At 43.5% G+C, this 20,844-nt stretch overlaps 1 protein-coding gene across 1 annotated transcript in view; it reads left to right on the plus strand.

Moving 5' to 3' along the window:
- The first annotated feature begins 634 nt into the window (after positions 1–634).
- ADAM10 (ADAM metallopeptidase domain 10) overlaps positions 635–20,844 on the plus strand; it is a 45,375-nt gene continuing 25,165 nt past the window's right edge. The window contains exons 1-2 of the mRNA XM_064157518.1: positions 635–1,095; positions 16,290–16,440. Of these exons, the coding sequence (XP_064013588.1) occupies positions 672–1,095; positions 16,290–16,440 (575 nt within the window). The 5' untranslated portion in view covers positions 635–671. The remainder of the gene's footprint in view (positions 1,096–16,289; positions 16,441–20,844) is intronic.

Below are 20,844 nucleotides of genomic sequence, written 5' to 3' on the forward strand. Positions count from 1 at the left end.
TAGACATATAAATGTTAATAATTACATTATGCCTTACATTTTAATGGCTTTAAAGTTAAAAAGAATTGCTTTAAGACAGGAAGCCCATTATCCACAGTGGCACAAAAGCATCTAGGTCTCAAAGCAGTACTTGAGATCACCTTATTTACCTGTTAATTTAAATACACTCTGTGCTGTGCAACTGTACAGTGTAACCCTATTACTGAGGTAGCTATTTAAACCAAACTATATTTTGTACAATTCTGCATACACATCGATAACCTGTTTCCTCGAAATGCCATCCTATGTTTTCAGTGATATAAATAGCAATGTTTACTCACTGGAAACCCTCACATCTCTGCAAACCATATATTGCTCAGTTTAGCAAAGCATCGTGTATAATTTTACTTCTATTTTAAGGCAGCCACAGAGTAAGCCTATATGACAGCGGCATCTAAGCAGTGTATTAGCAATAGACCTCAAGTTCTCCATGCGATGAGCGCTTAACAGCAAAAATAAGCCTGCTGCTTAATCAGCACAAACTTCCAGCGCTGCATTAACGTGGTTCGGGTACTGGTGCCCCCTGAACGCTTCCCTCACTACACGAAACGCCCCGTTAGCCCCAGCGGTGCTGGCGTTTCCAGGTCACGGCGCTGCCCCGGTGGCACCGCCCGCCCCGGCGCGCACCCGCCATGGCGGCGGCAGGCGCCCTGACGCGCCCGCACACACGGTACCTTCCAAGCCAGGAGCAGTACGTTCATGATGGCCAGCAACGGACAAGGTCCGTTCTCGTTCTGGGTGATGACGGGCGTGTTCTCCTCTTTCCAGCGGACCCACTTGATGTGATAGACCGACTGGCCCGGAAAGCGCTCCTTGGAGGCGGAAAGGAACTGGGAGCCTGCTGCAGGCCTATCCCCTTCAGGCTCGGGGGCCGGGCTCCCCGAGGAGGCCCCCGCCACTACTGCCTCCTCGTCGCTGTTGAGCTCGGAGCTGCTCGGACAGCAGGAGTGCAGGTTGGAGAAGGACTCCAGCGAGTCCAGGCTCCGGGACTCCTCCCCTGGCGGACTGGGAGCCCCGCTGCTCCCGGAGACGGCTCCCGCGGAACCGCTTTCCGAGGTAGGCGCCGCTCCGGGGCTCTCCAGTGTCGCCAGCCCCATGCCGTCCGCAGGTGACAGACTACCTTCCGCGGCCCGTAAGGGCGACGCCGTCAGAGGGACCGGGGCAGCAACGTCCGGCTGAGGGGAAGGGCTGTGCCGTCCGCCGCCCTCCTCAGCCGAGGCCGGCCCGTCCCTGCAATCTCCCTCGCCTTCCGCCACTTCTTCCAGGAGGAGCGGGCTGGCAGCGCCCCCGTCGCCCCTCTTCAGAGAGCCCGGAGGCGGCGGGGGCTGCGCCAGGCTCTCCATGCCCGGCCCGCCACCGGGTCCTTCGCTCTCTATTGGCACTGCAGCGGCTGATCCTTCGCCAACAGCGCCCGAGACGCCATAGTAGCAGCAACGGCTCCGCCCCACCAGGGCCGTGTGGGCGGGAGGGGGAAGTAGTCGCGGGTCACAACGCGTCTCGAGGAGAAGCGGGGGTGCCCCGAGGGCGGGGCCTAGCGGGCCGGAGGGCCACGGCAGAGGCGTAGGAACCCATAGAAGGCAGCTCTGGCACCGGCGTCTGGGGAAACGGGAACACGGGGAACAGGCGGGGAGAGCGCGCCCCCTCGGGCCGCGCGAGAGGCAGCGGTGAGGCGCCAGCCCGGAAGGGGCGGCACAAGGCGCGGCAGGCGCCGGGTGGGATGAAGTGGGATGGGGTAGGCCAGGGCCGAGCAGCGCTTACGTCCTCCTGGCCGCCTTAGTGCACCTTTACTAAGGCGGTGCAGTTACCAGCAGTGCCCAGTCCCCCTCCTTGGCAGGACAGGCCACCTGACCCAGTGCTAGAGGCTACGGCGAAGAGCAGGCAGGGCGGAGGCCCCGCAGCTGCCCCGTCCGGTCCTGCCCCGCCCCGCCCCGACTGTTTTGCCGGAAGCGGGCAGGGGCGGGGCCGCGGCTGCGCGAGAAGGGCGGTGGGTCTCACGCGCAGGCGCGGAGGCAGAGCGCGGCAGGGGGCGTGCCGCGCTGCGCTCAGCTCAGCTCCGCGGAGTTTACCGGTTTGCGAGCGAGTTCAGCTTTCCTAAAGGTTTTTAGTACTTTTAACTGCATTATTAATTATCTAGATTATTAAATACTATTATAGTGAGTGTAATAGATCATATAAGAGCCAATGCAGTTGTGCTGTCTAATGAACCTATTCCCTATACCTTCATGATTTAATCGCAAGTTTTAGTTTTGGAAAGATAAGAAATTATCTTCTTTTCTGCTCCTGGAAGTTCTTTTATCTGAGTGCTTTATAAAGTTGCATTAGCTTTAGCAGCCTTAAGTATGCGCACTGTTTGTGTGATTTCTGTGTTTCTGTTTTTCTCAGCTGCAGCGTTACCGGGGGAAGTGGGTTTGTGTTTTGGAAACAGTGAACGGAAAAGCACAAACTGAGAAGCTTGTGACAAGCTGTAATATTAAAATACAGAAATCTTCTAATTACCATAAGTGAATGTAAGAATTAGCACGTTGACAAAGGTGCAGAACGTTCTGTCTGAACGGCTCCTTCATCGGAGGATTTTCCTTGACACTTGAACTATGAGGGTTGTTCAAGATAGTGACAAGATGAAGACATTTTTGTTCAGTGGAGGCGACTGTAATGCTTTACAATACGTAGAGCATCGAGACAAATAGGTAACCTAACCCAGAAATCGAAAAATGAGTAAATTAGTTTCTGCAAGGAAAAATGTGCAAGGGCTAAAGGAAACCAGCTGATGTAATGCATTTACACTTTCGTAAGGTGTCGTTGTAGTGAATGGCCCGAAGGCTATTCCCATACAGGTTTAAAGTAATCAGAAGCCTGCTCAACAAGTCCAAATGAAGCTTCTCTACCAGCTCGTTCTCCCCTGGGAACGCAGACCCTTCTCACCCAGAATCGGCACTCCAGCCCCGGTGGGGCTGTTGGAGGGACCCAGGAGGCTGCAGCCATTCCGCACCTGATGTGCGGCCCTCAGCCCTAGAGGGGTAGCGGGTGATGACGCTCCCCTGCCTCAGCTGGGAAGCCGACAGCCCCGGAAAAAAAAAAATCGCTCCTAGAGGTGGTCTCGGGCGGAACAAGCCGCTAGGGCCTGCCCTGATTTGACGCCGAGAGCTCTCCATCCGTCCCCGAGCGGCAGCAGGCAGCGAGGCCTGGCGCCATGCGCGGGAGGCGGGGCAGCTGGCACGTTCGGGGCGTGCCCTGCGGACCCGCCTCCGCCGGTAGCGTCGCGGGGGCGGGGGCAAGGCGGCGTGAGGAAGTCGTGGCGCTGGGACCGGACCGGAGCAGAGCGCGGCGGGGCCAGAGGTGTTGGGGAGAGCAGCTGGTTCGTGGGCGGAAACAGTCCTCCAAAGCGGCGGGGGACAAAGCGGAGTGAGGCGCGGAGCTCGCCCCTCCCCATCCCGGTGCCGACTGGGGCGGATGTGCTGTGGGTAGGCGGTGGCGGGGCCTGGGCCCGGTGAAGATGGATCTGGCGGGGACGATAATCCTGCTCTTCTCCTGTGCGGTGGGCGCCGGAGGTGAGGAGCTGCCGGGCCCGCCCAGCCCCGCGGGGCCCTGGCCTAGGGCTATCGGCTTCCCTTCTTCCCTTCCCCCTCTTTGCCGCGGCGCGGCTGGGGTGGCGGGCCCCACTCGCCGGGGCGCCGCTCTTTAGCTCTCGGGCGGCAGGCCGCGGTTTGAGCCGCCGGCCGTGGTTCTTCGTCGCCCGCTCCCGCGTACGGTCCCCATTATTCTGTCTGGGCCTTCTCCCGCCGCTGCCTGGGGCCGGACCGGCGTCACCAACCCTTTCCCGGGACTTTCCGCCTCTGAGGAGCGAGTCAGTTATTCTTTTCTTCCTCGGCCTCTTTTCCCTTACTGCGCTTGCCTGTACCTTCTCCGGCTCGACTCCCTCCTCTAGGCTCCGTTTCAATCCCCCACGGCCTCAGGAGCCGCTTTTCTGTTACCTTCTTCTGGTTAGTCCCTCGCACACGGACGGAGCTAGGCGACGACGGCGGCTCTGGGGAGCTGGTGTCTGGGAGAGACGGCGGGTGGGCCGTGGAGGCGCCTCCCGAGTGCGCGGGAGCGCTGCCGTTGCCCGCTTAGGTATTCCGCTGCCCGTGGAGCGGGGCGCACCCCCAAACCTCGCCTTCCCTATCGCCGAAACCAGGAAGCACGGGTAGACGGAAAGTGAAGCTTAAGGAAATAACGACGAGCCCGGGTTTTCCCTGAGGTGTGACCGTAGCTTCAGAAATGGTCTCCCCTCTCTCAGGGAAGGGAAAAACATGCTGAGGTTTACGGGAGACCTATAACTTTGTGACAGCAACCGCTATGAGTTGTTTTTCAGCATTAGGAAACTAGCAGGATAGTTTCTTTCTGTTTGGTAAATTGGTCAAATCATGGTGAGAAAACAGTTTCAAATTTTCACATGAATAAACACCGGGAAAGGTGGACTTCTTCTGGAGCAGATGATAAGGACTTAGTTTCTCTGTTTTGTTTGGTACCACTCCTGTTTGCCTGTGCTCAACATCTTTATACATCAATAGGTAGGTTTATTAACAAAGAATCTAGTCCCAAATCATCGTCTTTCACATGTACTGAAAAACTAACGTAAAAGTATGTGGAAACTTTAGTAGATTGCATTTGAGTCTAAGCTGTGAAGTGGAAGGCAAGCAGATTTACACGTTCAGAGGTCATCCCACCATTTGTATGATTAACAAAAGATTGCTGGTGACTTTTCCTTCAAACAGTTTTGCAAACTATCAAGATATTTCAGACTTAATTATTGGCATACTTTTCAAGGCCTCTTTGTTTTCTGAACTAAGTGGCGCTGGCACAGAATTAATTCAAAGGGATTCATTAACCAGTTGCAAGGGTTGTTTCCAGTGTTGAATTCTAGGCAGGCAAATACATCTTGAAGCTGAAGTCACAGTAAAAGCATGTGAAGTACAATCCTTTGGATACAGAGCAGCAAGTTGGTGAAGTGTATTTTAAAAATTCATGTTACTTTTTTTTTCTTTGAGAGAAGAATGGGCATCTTCAGTATTTGTGACACTAGGAAGCACAGTAGCTGGTAACAGAAGCACATGCCTTTCAGTGTTCAGCAGTACGGGTAGATTTTTAAAGCAAGCTTAGTAATGCTGGGTAGAAACCCAGAAATTATGGCCAATACATACCTCTAACATTTCGTGTGAAACTTTTAGAATAAAATGCTCATTGTAACTGTAAAAGATTGTATTGGTTCAAGCTGACGGGCCCTGCTAGTAGGGATGGGGCTATGCCCTACTCTCTCCTCACCCTGATGCTAAGGAGAATGGTAGTCTTGTGCTGTTCAGTGGCAAGTCTGATATGTTATAATTTGATTATGTCATTGATCGTTCAGTTGAGTTTTGTATGCTGTGTCATCATTTATCTCACCCAATTGATGAATGGAACAGAAGAGAGCACTTACGCAGTTTTTGAGGATTTAAAATGTTGCTGGGACGCCATCACCAGACTGCTTCTGTTGCGTCTCTCAAATGTGTGCCTGGTCTTGATCATAGAAACAATTTATTTCTAAGAACACTATTTGGGGGCCTGCCCTGAAGTTGGGTAATTAGGGGTGGCAGAGTATGCTGGAGAGTATGGGCAAGTGCCTAGGCTGGTGGTCACCTCCGGTGTTTTGGAATCTCATCTCTGAGCAAGTGGAAGTTCCTGATAAGCTGGTGAAGTGTTTGGAAAGAGGATGTTGTCAGCCTAGAAGTTCCTGAGAAATACAAATCACTGCAATGTGCTGAGGCCTGCTCCATGCCTTCTGAGCTCTTCTCCATTGCTGTTCAGCATACAGAGGAAGAGGTCTCTGGGCATGTAAACATGCCAACACATGGCAGTTGCAGCCGAGAGCCAGCCTTTGCCAGTATTGATCGCTTCTGTACAGAAGTACACAAGGAAAACAGCTTGTCCTGCAAAAGGTGGGGATGAGCCAGGGCCGGCAGAGGACCACGAGGAAGAGACAAAGGTACACTTGATATATATGCCTGGACGAGTGTGATGGTTTGGGGGTTATCTAGTTCTGTTACCAAAACATTCTAGCTTGCTTCAAACTAGCACAACGAGCTGCAGGACATACAGAATAGCAGCGGTCACCATCCAGGTGAGCCTGTTATCATCTGTCTGATCCAGTGCTGGGGAAATGGAGTGAGTAGTCTGGAAATGAAAGGTAGCAAAGCCAAGCAGCTGGTATCCCTGCCTAGGGAAGTGGGCATTGACAAGGTTAATGGAAAAACAGTACAAACCCTTAGCCTCTGAGACTACTTCTAGCAGGTGTGAGGGACAGGTACCCCTTAAAAGAGAATATGACAAGTCATATGGGAAGATTGATCACCATGAAGAAAGGCATCCAATTCTTGAGGGAGCTAGCTGTGCTGGAACTGCTCTATATGGACAGGAATGGCAATCCTCAGTCTACAAACCCAGATATGAATAAATGGTTAGTCTGCTGTAGCAATATGAGGCAAGTCTTTTGTAATGTACGGGTTTGTGTTTTAGTTGTGGAGGAAGTGTCCTGAAGGATTGACTGAAGCCAAGAGAACATGTCCTACTCCTCACCTGTGCAGTCTCATAGTTCAACTATTAGAAGCAGGTGTTTTCCTGTCCAAGGCAAGGAACCTGGGAAGCACACACCACAGTGTATCTGTGACCTGGGGGAAGACTTGAAAAAGTGGAATGGGAAGTTTGTTTCTGCCCTAGCTGCATGAGTCTGTGAATCATTAAAAATCAGCAAGTGCCGATTGCTTCTGCACTCCTGTAGCAGTGGCAATATTGCATCAGCTGGGATTCCCTGATCCCTATTTATAAATTAATTTGACAACTGGGGAGTTGGGAGGTGATCAGTAAAACCCTTCAACAATCTCATATGGCCAGTGTGTACATCCAGTGGAGAATGGAGACTGACAGTGGACTACTGTGGTGTGAACGGGGTGCACCAGCAATGAGTGCCGCTGTGCCAGACATACTGGAGCTCCAGCCAAATGGTATTCCACAACTGACATTGCTAATGCATTATTCTGCATTGCCATAGTACCAGAGCACAAGCTACAGTTTGCTTTTTACCTGGAGAGGTGTCCAGTACACCTGGAATCAACTGCCCCAGGGGTGAAAACAGTGCCACTGTTTGCCATGGACTGATCCAGGCTGTACTGGAATGGGGTGGAGTTCTGGAACACTTCCAGTACGTTGGTGACATCATTGTGCAGTGTGACACAGCAGAAATATTTGTGAGAGGGAAGAAAATAATCCAGAGTCTTCCGAAGGCTGGGTTCACTACAAAGCGGAGTACGGTCAAGAGACCTGCTTGAGAGATCTAGTTTCTAGGGATAATCCAGCACCAGAGGTGTTGTCAGATGGATGTCATTAATAAAATTTCAGGTATGTTTCCACCTACCAATTAGAAGGTAAGCCAGGCCTTCCTGGGTGTCATGAGTTTCTGGAGGATGCATATCCAAGACTCTACTTCGATTGTGAGCCCTTTCTACCAAGTGACTTGGAAGAAGAATGATTTCCAGTGGGGCTGTGAACATTGAACGCCATTGAACAAATCAAACAAGAGACAGGGTGTTACAAATGCTCTCCACACTGCAGCTAGTAGAGCACAGCATGTTACTTTATGATGCCTTTGGCAAAAAAACATCCTAGGAGACATGAAGGCGACCCCTAGGGTTCTAGAGTCAAAGCTACAAAGAAGCTGAGGCCAGCTACACAGACCAAAAAAAATGCTGACAGCATTTGAAGGAGTTTGAGCTGCCTCAGAGGTGATTGATACTGATACACAGCTTGTGCTGTCACCCCAACTGCCACTGCTGGGCTGGATGTACAAGGAAAGAGCCTCCTTTACCTATCATGCCATATGAAGCACATGGATCATACTGATAATACAGTGGGCTCAGTTAGGGAGCCCTAACTGCCCAGGAGTCTTAGATGTCATCACAGACTGCCCAGAAGGCAGAGATTTTTGGGGTGTCACCAGAGCAAAACCTGCCAGAAAATGAAAAGTGATCTGATTTTTTCACTGACAGGTCCTGCTGCCTTGTGGGAAAGCAGAAAAGGTGAGAAGCTTGCTATTCTCCACTTCTGTGGGAACCCAACTCCCACATGACAAGTTGCAGAAGATGCTGAGAGAAAAGGTGAATCAAGTCAGTTTGCGGAGGTGAAAGCCATCCCACTGGCTTTAGATACTGCTGAGCAAGAGAAATAGCCAGCTGTCTATCTCCATACAGGCTCATGGATGGTGGAAATGCTTTATGAGGATGGCTACAGCAATGGAAGGAAAATAACTGGCAATGCAGGGGTAAAGCTGACTGGGCAGCTGAATGGTGGCAAGAGCAGCGAGCTTCATGGTCAAAGTACATAATGAGGATGCCTATATACCTGAGAATTGAGCCACTGAAGAACATAACAACCAGCAGGTAGATCAAACTGCTAAGATTAAAGCGGCTCAGGTGAATCTGGACTTGCAGCGTAAGGGTGAATTATTTCTAGCTCGGTGGGCCCATGATACAGTAATTTTGAAAGTTCCATTAATCTGCAACTTAAAAAATAAATGCACTTCTTTATGTTCAGTCAGAGATATTGTTACAGAATACCTGAGTTTGAACTTTTCTTTCAGAATTATGGAAGGCTTCGTGTCTGTACACTAGACTCAATACCCTCTAGACTCTGTGGACTCAGTTGTAAGAGTCTTTAAGTACTTTAGTTGTAAAAGCATGAATGGAACTAATTGTAACATTAATTCACAAGTATAAATCACAAAAGCAGTATTTTTAGATGTTCAGATATAGCTTAGATGGTTGGTTTGAGGAAAAAGATTTGTGAAATTTTTGTTTCGCTTGGAAAATTTCATATTGGTCTTAAAATTATGTAAAATAATGAGATCAAAGGCAATAATTAGTGTTGCTGCACTAATGAAGTGTACTGCTGTGACTGAATTATGCTGCTTTATAACTGTCTGTGTGGTCTGTGATTAAAATAGACAGGTTATCAGCAATTTGGTCTAAATAGGCCTGGACATGTGCTTCATCACATTTAATATTGAACCACTTTTAGGACTCTCTCAGAAGTTTCTCTTTCTTTGCTATTACTGCATAAGTCTGAACTTCATAAAAGAAGTGGTCCAGTAGATCAGGAAAAGCCATGGTAATTTTTTCATTAATAATTGAGGAAAGGTAGAGTTTATTGTAAATTGATACTGTATACTAGAGGGTAAAATGCAGGGCACGTATCTCAGTTTTTTTCAACCTGAAATCTCCACATTTTCCCAAATACCTCTGATCTGCTTGCTGGTGCTGGTAACAATTTTGAAGTGTACAAAGTGGTACTTAGTTTCAGTAGTATTATTTGCAGCACTTGATAGCATGTATTGTTGCATGTGATAAAGATGCATGCAGGTATATGAAAACACAACTTAATTATCCATACATGGTAGTATACTTTGAGGAATGGAAATAACTGAAAGATGCCCTCCTTCTACTGACAACCATTAAAAATAAGAGAACTATTGAGACCTCTCAAAAGGTTGGATTTAGCAAAGGGGGTCATGTTTTGGCTAAAGAGATCCAATGGTGAACATTGTTGCAAATGTATGATATTTCATTTTTTTCTGGTACTACACACTCTTCTATGTTGCTTGGACTTGTGTCTTAAGTGTCTTGTGCTGCTGGATATTGAACTGCCTATTTCTCAGTTAAAGGAGGAGAAATTCTGGTCTTTTTTCTGGACAGAAGGGGGCAGTTGTGGGAAGACGTTTATGATCTGTCAGCATCTGAGTGATTTGGTTTGCATCATTGCTATAAATTGAGAAGAATACTAGCCTTCATTAGCAAGGCACTCAACCTCCAGCATTTATCTGGAGTTTAAAAAACATGAATTTTATATGGCTGAATGAGACAGACAGCTGTCAGGTGGTTGTTTCAGAAATACCTGTGGTAATGAAAAGTAAATAAAATCAGGTGTTTAGATGGCAACTTTAAAATGCCATGGCGTGACTGTAATGAGTTACTGCTGTATAGTGATTCTGTCCTGACTCTGCATTCCTACCTCTTCTTTCACCATCTCTATTGTCTGATAGCATGTGATGCCAATTCAACCTGATAATTTAAAAGAAACCGATTCTTGCTAACATGTAACTTCCATTGGTTTATTGCACAGACCGAGCCCAGTGGGGAGAAAGAGGCAGGACTTGCATGGCATAAGAGGAAAGAAGGTGGGACTAAAAACCAGACATCTGTTTATTGTTTATACTGGTGGTGCCACACTGTTAACTATGACCCATGAGTGAGTTTTTCAATGGAGGGAAATGATCTTGACTTGACTTTTTTGTTACGTGTTTTTCTTTAACCAAAAACTAGCTTTACCAGAAGAGAAAGTATTTTCCAGCTGAATGGGGTATAGTGCTATCATAAGGGAAGGATAGAGATGGAGTGGATGAAATGGGGCAGTGGGACCTGCCCTTGTATTGGTAGTTAGGAAACTGCAGCCCAAATAAATTATTCCATGAAATTCAAGTCAGGATATTCCACAGGCACTGTCACCTTGGGACATTTGCCTAAATGCTCCACCTAATTCGGCTTAAATTCCTTCCTTTATATTTTCTTCTAAGCCCATGAGAATAAAGCTTCATTCCCTGGAGTTTTTTTTTTCCATAGAATTTTTCAATTACAATGAATTAATGACAGCAGTTTCTCACTCGGGTTGAGATCTTTGTGTGTACTGTTACAACAGTTTCTTGGGGTGCACTGCTGGGGTTCTGTGACAGACCTCTTTCTTTTTGATGCAGAATCTTGTAATAACAAAATCTGCATCTTGCAGCTATTCCCGCCTCATGTACCTCAGTAAAATCTTCTTTCCAATTTAACAGACTTTTGCCAGAGCATCCTGTAAATCCTTATGTTACCAAAGTTGAGTTACTTTCACTCCCTTTCTAAAGAAGACAGTCGCTTTTGATAAGTAGCTGGTTTTATTAGAAGAAGATTGTGTATCAGTTGCAGGCTTTGGCTGCTGTAACAATATTACTGTTACATGTCCTTTTGAAACTGGAAGTACATGTTCATTTTGAAGCCTTGATTTCAACCCAACCTGAAGTCTCGTTTTTAGAAAAGCTAAGAAGTAGCACATACTCAAGATGATACACAACTGCTTTGGTGTAGCAGGAGGAGAGTAGCAAGAGTGTTTGTGTTAAGTGCTCAGTATGAGAGTACTTAAAATGTAAGGACTCTTTTTAAGTTTTGGAGAAAGGGAAAATAGCATTGTTACCCTGTGGTCACAGAACGTGTTTTTACTTAAAGCCCTCTCTGCTTTTGCTTAGCAGAGAGAATAGTTTTAGGGCTTTTTAATGTCAGTAGTCTTTTGCTGTCTTGTCATAGTATTTAGTACTTTAAAACTGTTCACTGTGACTCAGCTTAGTGCAGTCTCTCAATTTTCCACATGGGCACCTGGATCAGGTGCAAAGTGTTATTTGGTCTTCAGTAAGTTGTCATGCTTTAAAACATTTTAGTTAGGTGCCTGAAGGTATCAAATTGTAGCTTGCAATACAGAGAAAAAATAGTCTATAACAATTTAAGCAATGCATTATTAGAAGCCTCCTACCACAGAAAAGTTGAAAACTATTTAACTTGTTAAATAGCCATGAAATTATGGAGTACATATATTTACACATAGTGCAACTTACTAACTCTTCAGTTTTTCACAAAGTTTTTGAAATGAGTTATTAGTGTCCCTTTCTAGATTTAGATTCGTTCTAAAATCTTTAGGTAAAGTTCAGCTTATATCTTCATTTTGAAGCTTACCTTCTTTAATGTTGATGCTTTCGGATCATACAGCTGGAATTAGAAAGCATGTACCTCTAGTCAGGTCAGTTTGTATTGTGCATCACTTTAACAGTTGAATTCAGACTAATCTTACTTGGTTGATCGATGTTCTTGAGCTGTAGGAGGCATTTCTACTTCATTTTGTGGGATTGTTGGAAGCGACTACTGAAACATTGCACAGTATCCTTCTTCCTCAAATTTTTCCTCATGTTGGTTGCTGAAACTTTGGATTTATTCTGTATCTTATTTGGACAAGAATTCACATGAGCTTGCTTAAATCATAGATGCTATTAATGTTTAAGATGTATAAAGGCTGAATGAGAACAGACTTGTATCTTGAGACAAAGAGTGATAGGAAATCAGAATAGAGTTTTATTATTTGATTATTTACAGTCAACAGTGAGCATTGAATACTTGCAGGAGCCTACAGTACCATGAGGAAACTTGCATGTGGTTCATCTGCACAGTATATAATTACTTGAATTTTAAGAAGGTAAAGATCATCTTGTGCATGTTGCTGCTAAATGTAAGCAATACATTTGAAGGTATTAATTCACTCAGTCATCTTTTGTGTTGCTCATCGTACTTATTGGTGATCAGACATTCTAATCCTTTGAATAATAAACAGAAGTACTGAGAAATCTGGTAAACAATAAATACAGGGAAAGACAAATTTGTATCACAGTATTATCAAGGTTGGAAGAGACCTCATAGATCATCAAGTCCAACCCTTTACCACAGAGATCAAGGCTAGACCATGGCACTAAGTGCCACGTCCAATCCTGCCTTGAACAGCTCCAGGGACAGTGACTCCACCACCTCCCCGGGCAGCCCATTCCAGTGTCCAATGACTCTCTCAGTGAAGAACTTTCTCCTCACCTCGAGCCTAAATTTCCCCTGGCGCAGCCTGAGGCTGTGTCCTCTCGTTCTGGCACTGGCCACCTGAGAGAAGAGAACAACCTCCCCCTGGCCACAACCACCCTTCAGGTAGTTGTAGAGAGCAATAAGGTCACCCCTGAGCCTCCTCTTCTCCCAGCTCCCTCAGCCTCAGAATTGTAGTCTAAGTAGAACAACTTATTTTCTCTTTAGCTTTGGGATACATTTGTCTCATTGGTATATAAAGAAAAATACTGCTTTGAAATCTCTGAGAATTCTCACATTTAGGTTCATCTGAGATTAAATTGAAGTGTCCTGTTGTTCTCGCAGAATTAAGATTTTTTGAGAAAACTTTCTGTTTGATCTCTTAAATGCTACACTTTGATATTTCTTCAGGAAAAAAAAATATGGTGGCCTAAGTCAGGTTCTTGAAAAACCAAGCATGATTTGAATAATTTGTTCCCATCCTAAAAGAAGAGGTTGAGAAAGGAGGGCTTTGAATGTAGATGAGGAGCTAGGAACAATGGGGCAAACACTTGCATATACACGAGTAAGAATATAATCTGGTGAAAAAAGTGACAAAACAAAATGGAGAGGGAAAAAAATTACATCTCTGATTGTGATTTCTCTGCGTTCAGAATGTAGTTAACTACTATGAAATGCAGTTCCTGTGATATGGAAGCAAGTCTTACACTCTTCATGAGGATGTATTTGGAAATTACCTTAGAACTAGACAACCAGCAACTTGCATATTCTGTATTCTGATTTCATCTTCTGAGTGTAGATAAGATTGCATTGTGTACCACAGCTTTCAAGAGACAATTCCAGTTTTATGTCAAGTCTGTCTTGATTTATGAAGAGGTTGAGAGATTAATTTCAGTGCCCCTTTTGTGATGAAATTGTGTTACCGCAGGTAAAAATGATAATGCATTTTCTCTCCCGAGTTTATATTATCACATTGCATCTCAGTGAACTGAAAAGATAGGGCCACCTTGTTTCCATAAAAAACATCTAGTTCACTGAAACACCTAAAGTTTTGGAATATGTTTATCAAAGGGGTCACGTAGGGAAGAATTTGTATGGAAACTTTTACTATAAATGGAGAGTGCTGAAACGTTCATTCTGCAAATACATTTGGCAATATATTGCTGTCACAGCTTAAAAGAAATTTTGATTTTTTGCAGAGTAACACTTAAGAAATTGCCCTTTGAGTGATTTGATACGTAGTTTCTGTAATGAATAGTTGGTTTGTTCTTTGGAAACAGTTGCTTCTGTGCAATTAGAAGAAAAGAAGGATTGATTGTATGTTTATTGCATAGAATTACACTGCAAGGCTTTTTTTCAAACAGGGCCAATGTTTTCACGTTAGCTTCTGATAAAAGTTGATATCAAACCATGCAGTTACTCCTTCAAATGTGAAACATACATTGTTGCAGGCCTTCAATTCTTTGCTGGCTTTTATGTTTAATACATCAAGAAACGTGATGTAATTTGGGGTGTATGTAATCTGACTTTGAAACCAGAACCACTGGAATGATCTCACTTTTGACTGTAGATGCTACAGACAGATATTTAAATTATTTACTTGTGATTGGACATTTTAAATAAGAACTGTTTTTCACTGTATGTGAAACCGTGTGCACTGCCTCCATTGCAAAGACACTTGGTGCCATGGTCTAGTTGATTGGTTAGGGCTGGGTGATAGGTTGGACTGGATGATCTTGGAGGTCTCTTCCAACCTGGCTGATTCTATGATTCTATGATTTGCTTCACAAATTGTTTGAGTCCACGTGGTTTTGTTTAGGCTTTTTTTCCCACTGTTTCTCTGTGTTATTTTCTACTGTTGGAACTTCTTCTGGTTTCTGATCATAGTTACTGAATTGATATAATAGTATCTTACACAAGATCTGTGTTTACTTTTGGCAGGCAGATAAAATATTTTTCATGCATAGCTGTTTAGTGCTGGTGTTTGATATAGAAGTATGCTAAAACTTGTGAGGAGTATCAGTGTTGAATGTACAGAGGGAGGGGATGGAGACCTTGGTGATGAGGATATGAAAATGTACTTCTCATGAAATACACACTGTACTGTGAATAGAGTTCTATGATTGATTAGGATGTCTTAGCTAATAAGAGGATGAATCCTGGCTAGAAACTTATTTGGAAGAAGTGCCCAAAATCCGAATTAGCCAAATGTCTGTAATGCATGTAGCAGTTCCTTGTCTGGAGGACAGTAGTGCTATGTTAAGTTCATAACTTCAATTCTTACATTACTGACCTGTTGGATGTGTGGTAGGCAAAAGTACATCTTGACAGCATATCTACAGACATCTGGGCAGCACAAGTATTTTTTTTGTCCTGTTATTGCCTGCTGATGCTTGGAGTGAAAACTATTGTATTTCAGTAAAATGCTATGGTGGTCCTGTGTTTACAGATTACAGATCTTTGAAGAGCTGTCAAATGCCATTGCCTCTGGTCAGTTCTGCATGTCCCTTCCCCCATCAGGATGTTGGGACCAAAATCTTTCCTCATTTTTTGTCACACTTTTAATGCCAGTCAGAAATAACTACCTTACAAGGAAGTGTCTGAAATGTATATCCACAGACATAGATTAAGCTTTAATAAAGTGTCTCCATATAGTGGAGTATTCCATGTGATACAAAATGTTGCATTGCTCGGTGGCATGATCTGCTTCTAATTTTTCAGGATACTTGACATATGAAATATAAATATTCTAAGCAAAGGACTGATGTCATGAGCACAGAGTGAAACTGGAAGTACAGTTCTAAGGAGGCGGAATAAAGGTGTTCACTTTTTGAGCATTTTGTATTTTGCATCAAGAGTGCATTTCCAAAACGTGGCTACAATGATGAAGTTTGTGCTATGGAGTAGTTCTGGAGTGTGGCAAAACACCTGTTTTAGCTCAGGTGTTGCAGAACCCTGACTAGCTTGCCTCGGGAAACGTGATCAAAGGCAATACCCCATGGACTCCAGACGATTCCACGTGAATTATGCCAGAGACATTTATTGATCATTGGGCTCTCAGTAAATACCCTCAGGGCCACAAGGCACGTGCCTACACATTAGCATAATTAGTCAAGGACAACCCACTCTATCAGCATAAGCCAAGCCTTGTTTTCCTCATTAACGAGGTGTCCATTATCTGTCATTTTTGAGATAAAGTAGCCAGCAGCTGGTGGGAGCCAACGTCAGCATCCATCTGTTATTATCCTTCTTCACTCTGTTCCCACATCCTTCTTCACTTTGCATTCCCACACTGGAGTAAATGACCTATACACCTTTTCAATGAAACTGAAGTGGAACATGCCTTCCTAGGTCCACTTAATGCATTCTAAGTGCAAGTGTGCATTCAGTCTGTGTGACCAGAGTAGAATGAATTTGAAATGTGCAAGGGAGAAAAGGAAAGCTAAAATGCATAGTGTGTTTTGCGCCACAGATGTCCTATACCTGCTGTTGTTATATCTGAGAAGTCACTATTATGATCTTACTTTTTTTCCTCTTTTTTTTCAGGCCAGTATGGAAATCCTCTGAATAAATATATTAGACATTACGAAGGACTGTCATATGATGTGGATTTATTACACCAAAAACACCAGCGTGCCAAAAGAGCAGTATCGCATGAAGATCAGTTCTTGCGCCTGGATTTTCATGCCCATGGAAGGTTAGTGATACTTTGAAAGGTATTAGTTTTAATTATTGCATTCATACAAGGTTTAATTATAGAGAATTATAAATGGTGAAATACATTTGCCAAACTAATCCTAGCTGGAATACACTAAAATGTAGTGGTTACAATTTGATATCCAGTGAAAGTGTGAAATGCTCATCTTGTAAGCATTTACAGAAACTTCAAGTGCTAACTAGTAATGCACTTTGAAGCATAAGCAATGGAATTATACTGGGAACAGAACTGTAGTTGATTCTGTTTATAATGTAGCTTTGATGTATTTTTTTACAAAATATGTCACCACTGTTCCCTCCATGTTCCCCATTCCTGTCTCCTGGAGTTCTTTCCAGTGCCAGACTGCTGGAGCAGGTTTAATTGAGGAAAAAGGAAATTTGAAATTGCATTCAAAACTAGAAACTAAGCCCCAAAAATGTTCTATTTTGTGTGCAGTGGTGACCTCTTTTTTTCTGGGCTGTTGTGGAATTTAGGAATGATTTGATGTGGGGAAAACAATTAATGTTGCAAGACTTTCTTTGCTTTCTACTCAGCGCGTGACTGTAGGATCCAGTACAAAAGGTAGATATTCACTGAGCATGTGAAGTACAGTTTCAGTTACAATTTAAGTAATTAGAAGCTGGTAAGTACCTGCTAGCCATGAGCAGAGAAATGAGCAGATTAACCAAGCAAAGGTAAAACCAGGTCTTCTGAACCTGTTTGGAATATTGCTTTATAAATAAGCTTTCTGCTTCTGAGACATCTTGTAATTTCTTTGAGGAGTGAAGTGTTGATACTGGAAGCAGATGATGTAAGGACTCAATTTCAGTTCATGCTCTCAAAAGGTTAGCATTAGGGCTACATATGTAACTTGTAGAACTGCAGTCTAAATCCTGAAGTCCTGTTCTTTAAACCACGGTTGTGGGTGTGATTTTTGTAGTCCAGTGTATTCTATTATTTGAAGAAGAGCCATATTGCTCTTGTCTTTGTTATAGTTTCATAAGCAATCTCTAGTCTTCTTCGTGAAATTGTTCTAATAAACAATACTGCAGAGTAAATTGTTTCAGAGGCTCCTTATATTACAAACCTCTCCACTTTTAAATGGCCCAGCAAGGCTGCAAGACGGTGAGTTTACCTTCAGTCTAATGTTGCCACTCTTAAGATGCAAATTTAATGCTTAATTTAGGCTTATCAAAGTGTGTTGCAAAGTGACTGCACTCCAATCGTTTTTGTACTAGCACTAGTAGTTGTGAAACTGTTAAAGGAATAGGATCTGGGAACTGATTCAGATGAAAATTACTTGCAGAAAAAAGAAGTAAATCAGTATGACTTGAAGGGCAATGGATGGAGGATGAGACCATTCTTTTGGGGAGCAGTCTACATTTCAGGCTACCTGAACAGGTTCATGTTGTCATTGGTGAAGATACCATAATACTCTTCTGTAAAACAGAGCTCTTAGCTTAGTCTGTACATTCTATCTGTGCTACTAAGGTGGGCTGAAAATCCTTATTACATGAAGATGTTAACTGTACCCAAGATAAAGAAGCCTAAAGATTTTGTTTCACTTCTCAGGTCTCAGTCACAGATTTATAAAGATTTTGGTAACAGCTACTATTACTTATGAATAAAAGTATTAGTGTTTATATGTGAAATTGATTAAAATCTCTGTACTCTGAGGCACAAATCCATCACTAACCAAGATGACTGAATGGAAGCCTATTATAAGGTCACATAAGTCCACAGTTCAGGATTTTGGTCATGTCCTGTGACATATCTAATTTCCTGTGAAAGAGGGGGTAATTGACAGGCTGTAAATTTAGTCCACAATTCCTGTTTTGGGAGTGTTCTTACAAACCACTTTATTTCAGTATGAATTAGGAAGAATCAAATGAATTTACTTCAGTCTCTTTAGTAGCTTTGAAGGTGTGTAGCAGTTTGAAAACTGTAGAAATAGGATGGCCTTTTTGCAGTTGCATCTTTTTTGTTGTGTGTAACTATAACTATATATTAGATAATTAAAAATAACACAACATTAAAACCTATCAATTACTCTACTCTGTGCTGAGGTAGAAAATAAAGTTTTTGCAAAACACTTAAAGCACTTAGATGTAGCTCATGGACTTCTAAAGTGCTGTTTTATTTAAATACAGATAAAGAAAGTTAAAGGCATTCAATCAACATGAGGCTTGAAATTCTGCAAATTTAAACCCAATTTTTATTTTAATGGTCTTATACCAAATGCTTACTTAGGACTTTGTCCAGGTGTAGTGGATTATTAACATACAGATGTCTATCTTGCATCTCTTCTAACTTAGTAAGATACTAAACATCAACTTATGTCTACTGAAACTATAATCTTCTGGTTTGAGTTGGCATCTGATGAAATGGTTGTTTCATGCAGCCAGGAAACAATGGGAAAAACTGTCCTGATGTTTACTACTGTTCACTGCTAGAAACAGCAGAAGAAGCTAGCTGGATCACAAAAGCTTTTATGCTGTATCTCTGATACCAGTTTGAACTTTATAAGCTTAATGTTTCCATTTGTGACACAGGAAACACCTGTTGGTCATGTTGATAGTTAAGATGAGAAAGTGATTTGGATGGTTGTTTTTCAGACAGATTAATTTGCCCTTCAATACATGCTGTAAGAAGAAAGGGTGCAGAAAAAAGCAGAAGCTGTGAAAGGGAAGTTGCAATACTATCATTTTGCCCTTTTCAGTTTTAGGTCTGACATATGCCAGATAATGACATCAGGTTTACAGTTTCATGGCTGGCAGCTACAAAGATTTTGATTGTGCAAATAAAATCATAGAATGGCCCAGGCTGGAAGAGACCTCCAAAGGTCATCTAACCCATCCCTCCTTGCAGTCAGCAGGGGCATAGTCAACTAGACCAGGTTGCCCAGAATCCTTTTGAGCCTCACCTTGAGTATCTCCAGGAAAAGGACCTGAAACCACCTCTCTGGGTAACCCATTTCGGTGTTCCACCACCCTCATAGTAAAGAATTTGTTCCTAAAATCCAATCTAAATCTGCTCTTCTCTAGTTTGAAGCCATTGCCCTTTGTCCTGTGTACTGTAGGCCTTTGTAAACAGTCTCTCTCCATCCTTCTTGTATTCCCACTTCAGGTACTGGAAGGCTCCTCTTAGGTCTTCCTGGAGCCTCCTCTTCTCCATGGTGAACAACCCCAGCTCTCTCAGCCTGTCTTCGTAGCAGAGCTGCTCCAACCCTTTGATCATTTTCATGGCTCTCTTCTGGACCTGCTTCATCAGGTCCATGTCGTTCCTATATTGAGGTCTCCAGACCTGTACCAGTACTCTGGGTGAGGTCTCACCAGAGCAGAGTGAAGTGGCAGAATCACCTCTGTGGATCTGCTGGCAACACATTTTTTGATGCAGCAATAGCATTTGTTCTCTTTGGCAGACTATTTGGATTTAGGAACTCTATTTCATAGTTCCCTTTGGTTGAAAAGGGGAAAAGTAAAAATGAAACATATTTTTATATCAAGTTTAAATGATTATTTAACCATGGGCTAATAATTCATTAATAAAATAGATAATGATGGATTTAAATGCAAAGCTGCCTTTTTTCCATACCAAACTTAGTCCTGCAAATGGTTGTATAACATGCCATCATTGGGAAACCTTGCTTTATTTAACCATCACCTGAAAGTTAAATGCCATGCAGTGTGCTGTTAAGGACAGACATTTTTCAAAGCTGTTGTTATTGAGTAATCTAGAATACAACTTAAGGCACATGTAATGAATTAAACCAAACTAGCCACTATTCCATTCCAAAATACTAGTTTAATAGGGCAGTTTAAATTGATTAAGCTGTGGATACATGTTAATTTGAATAATAAACTGTGTAATTTAGGTGAGTTGACATTTTGATTCACCAGTAATGCTCATTTCTAGGAAACTTCAAATGGGAAGTAATGAGAAGCTTTAAAACAATCCTGGTTGCATATCCTAGCTCTTCCAACTATCATTTTATTTTGAGTGTGTTAGTGTGAGTTGATTGAAGGTACCCTTTGAGTCCAGGGAAGGTTCATACTGGATGCACAGTGTTGATATTACTTAGCTAATTTCCCAGTATGAGGTAGCTTTTGAAACTGCTGCACCTCACACACCCCTCAAAAGTACACCAGCGTGATTCATAGAAGAGCAATGACTTTGGCAGCAGCTTGAAATGCAGTGAAGGAATTTAATATGGCATAACTCTTTGTGAGTGAAGATATTATCAGTTTTGACAATGAAGTTGGAACTTTCACTAAAATTGCTGTTGTGTTAAACTCAGTTTTGATTCAGGCACAGAATCTGTACTAGCACTTGTTCACTGACTGAACAGAACCCTACACCTGCAGAGAAGCTGAAAAATTGTTTTCTTCACGCTTCAGTATAAAC

The sequence above is a fragment of the Pogoniulus pusillus genome, chromosome 17 (assembly GCF_015220805.1).
Source record: "Pogoniulus pusillus isolate bPogPus1 chromosome 17, bPogPus1.pri, whole genome shotgun sequence".
Taxonomy (NCBI): Eukaryota; Metazoa; Chordata; class Aves; order Piciformes; family Lybiidae; genus Pogoniulus; species Pogoniulus pusillus.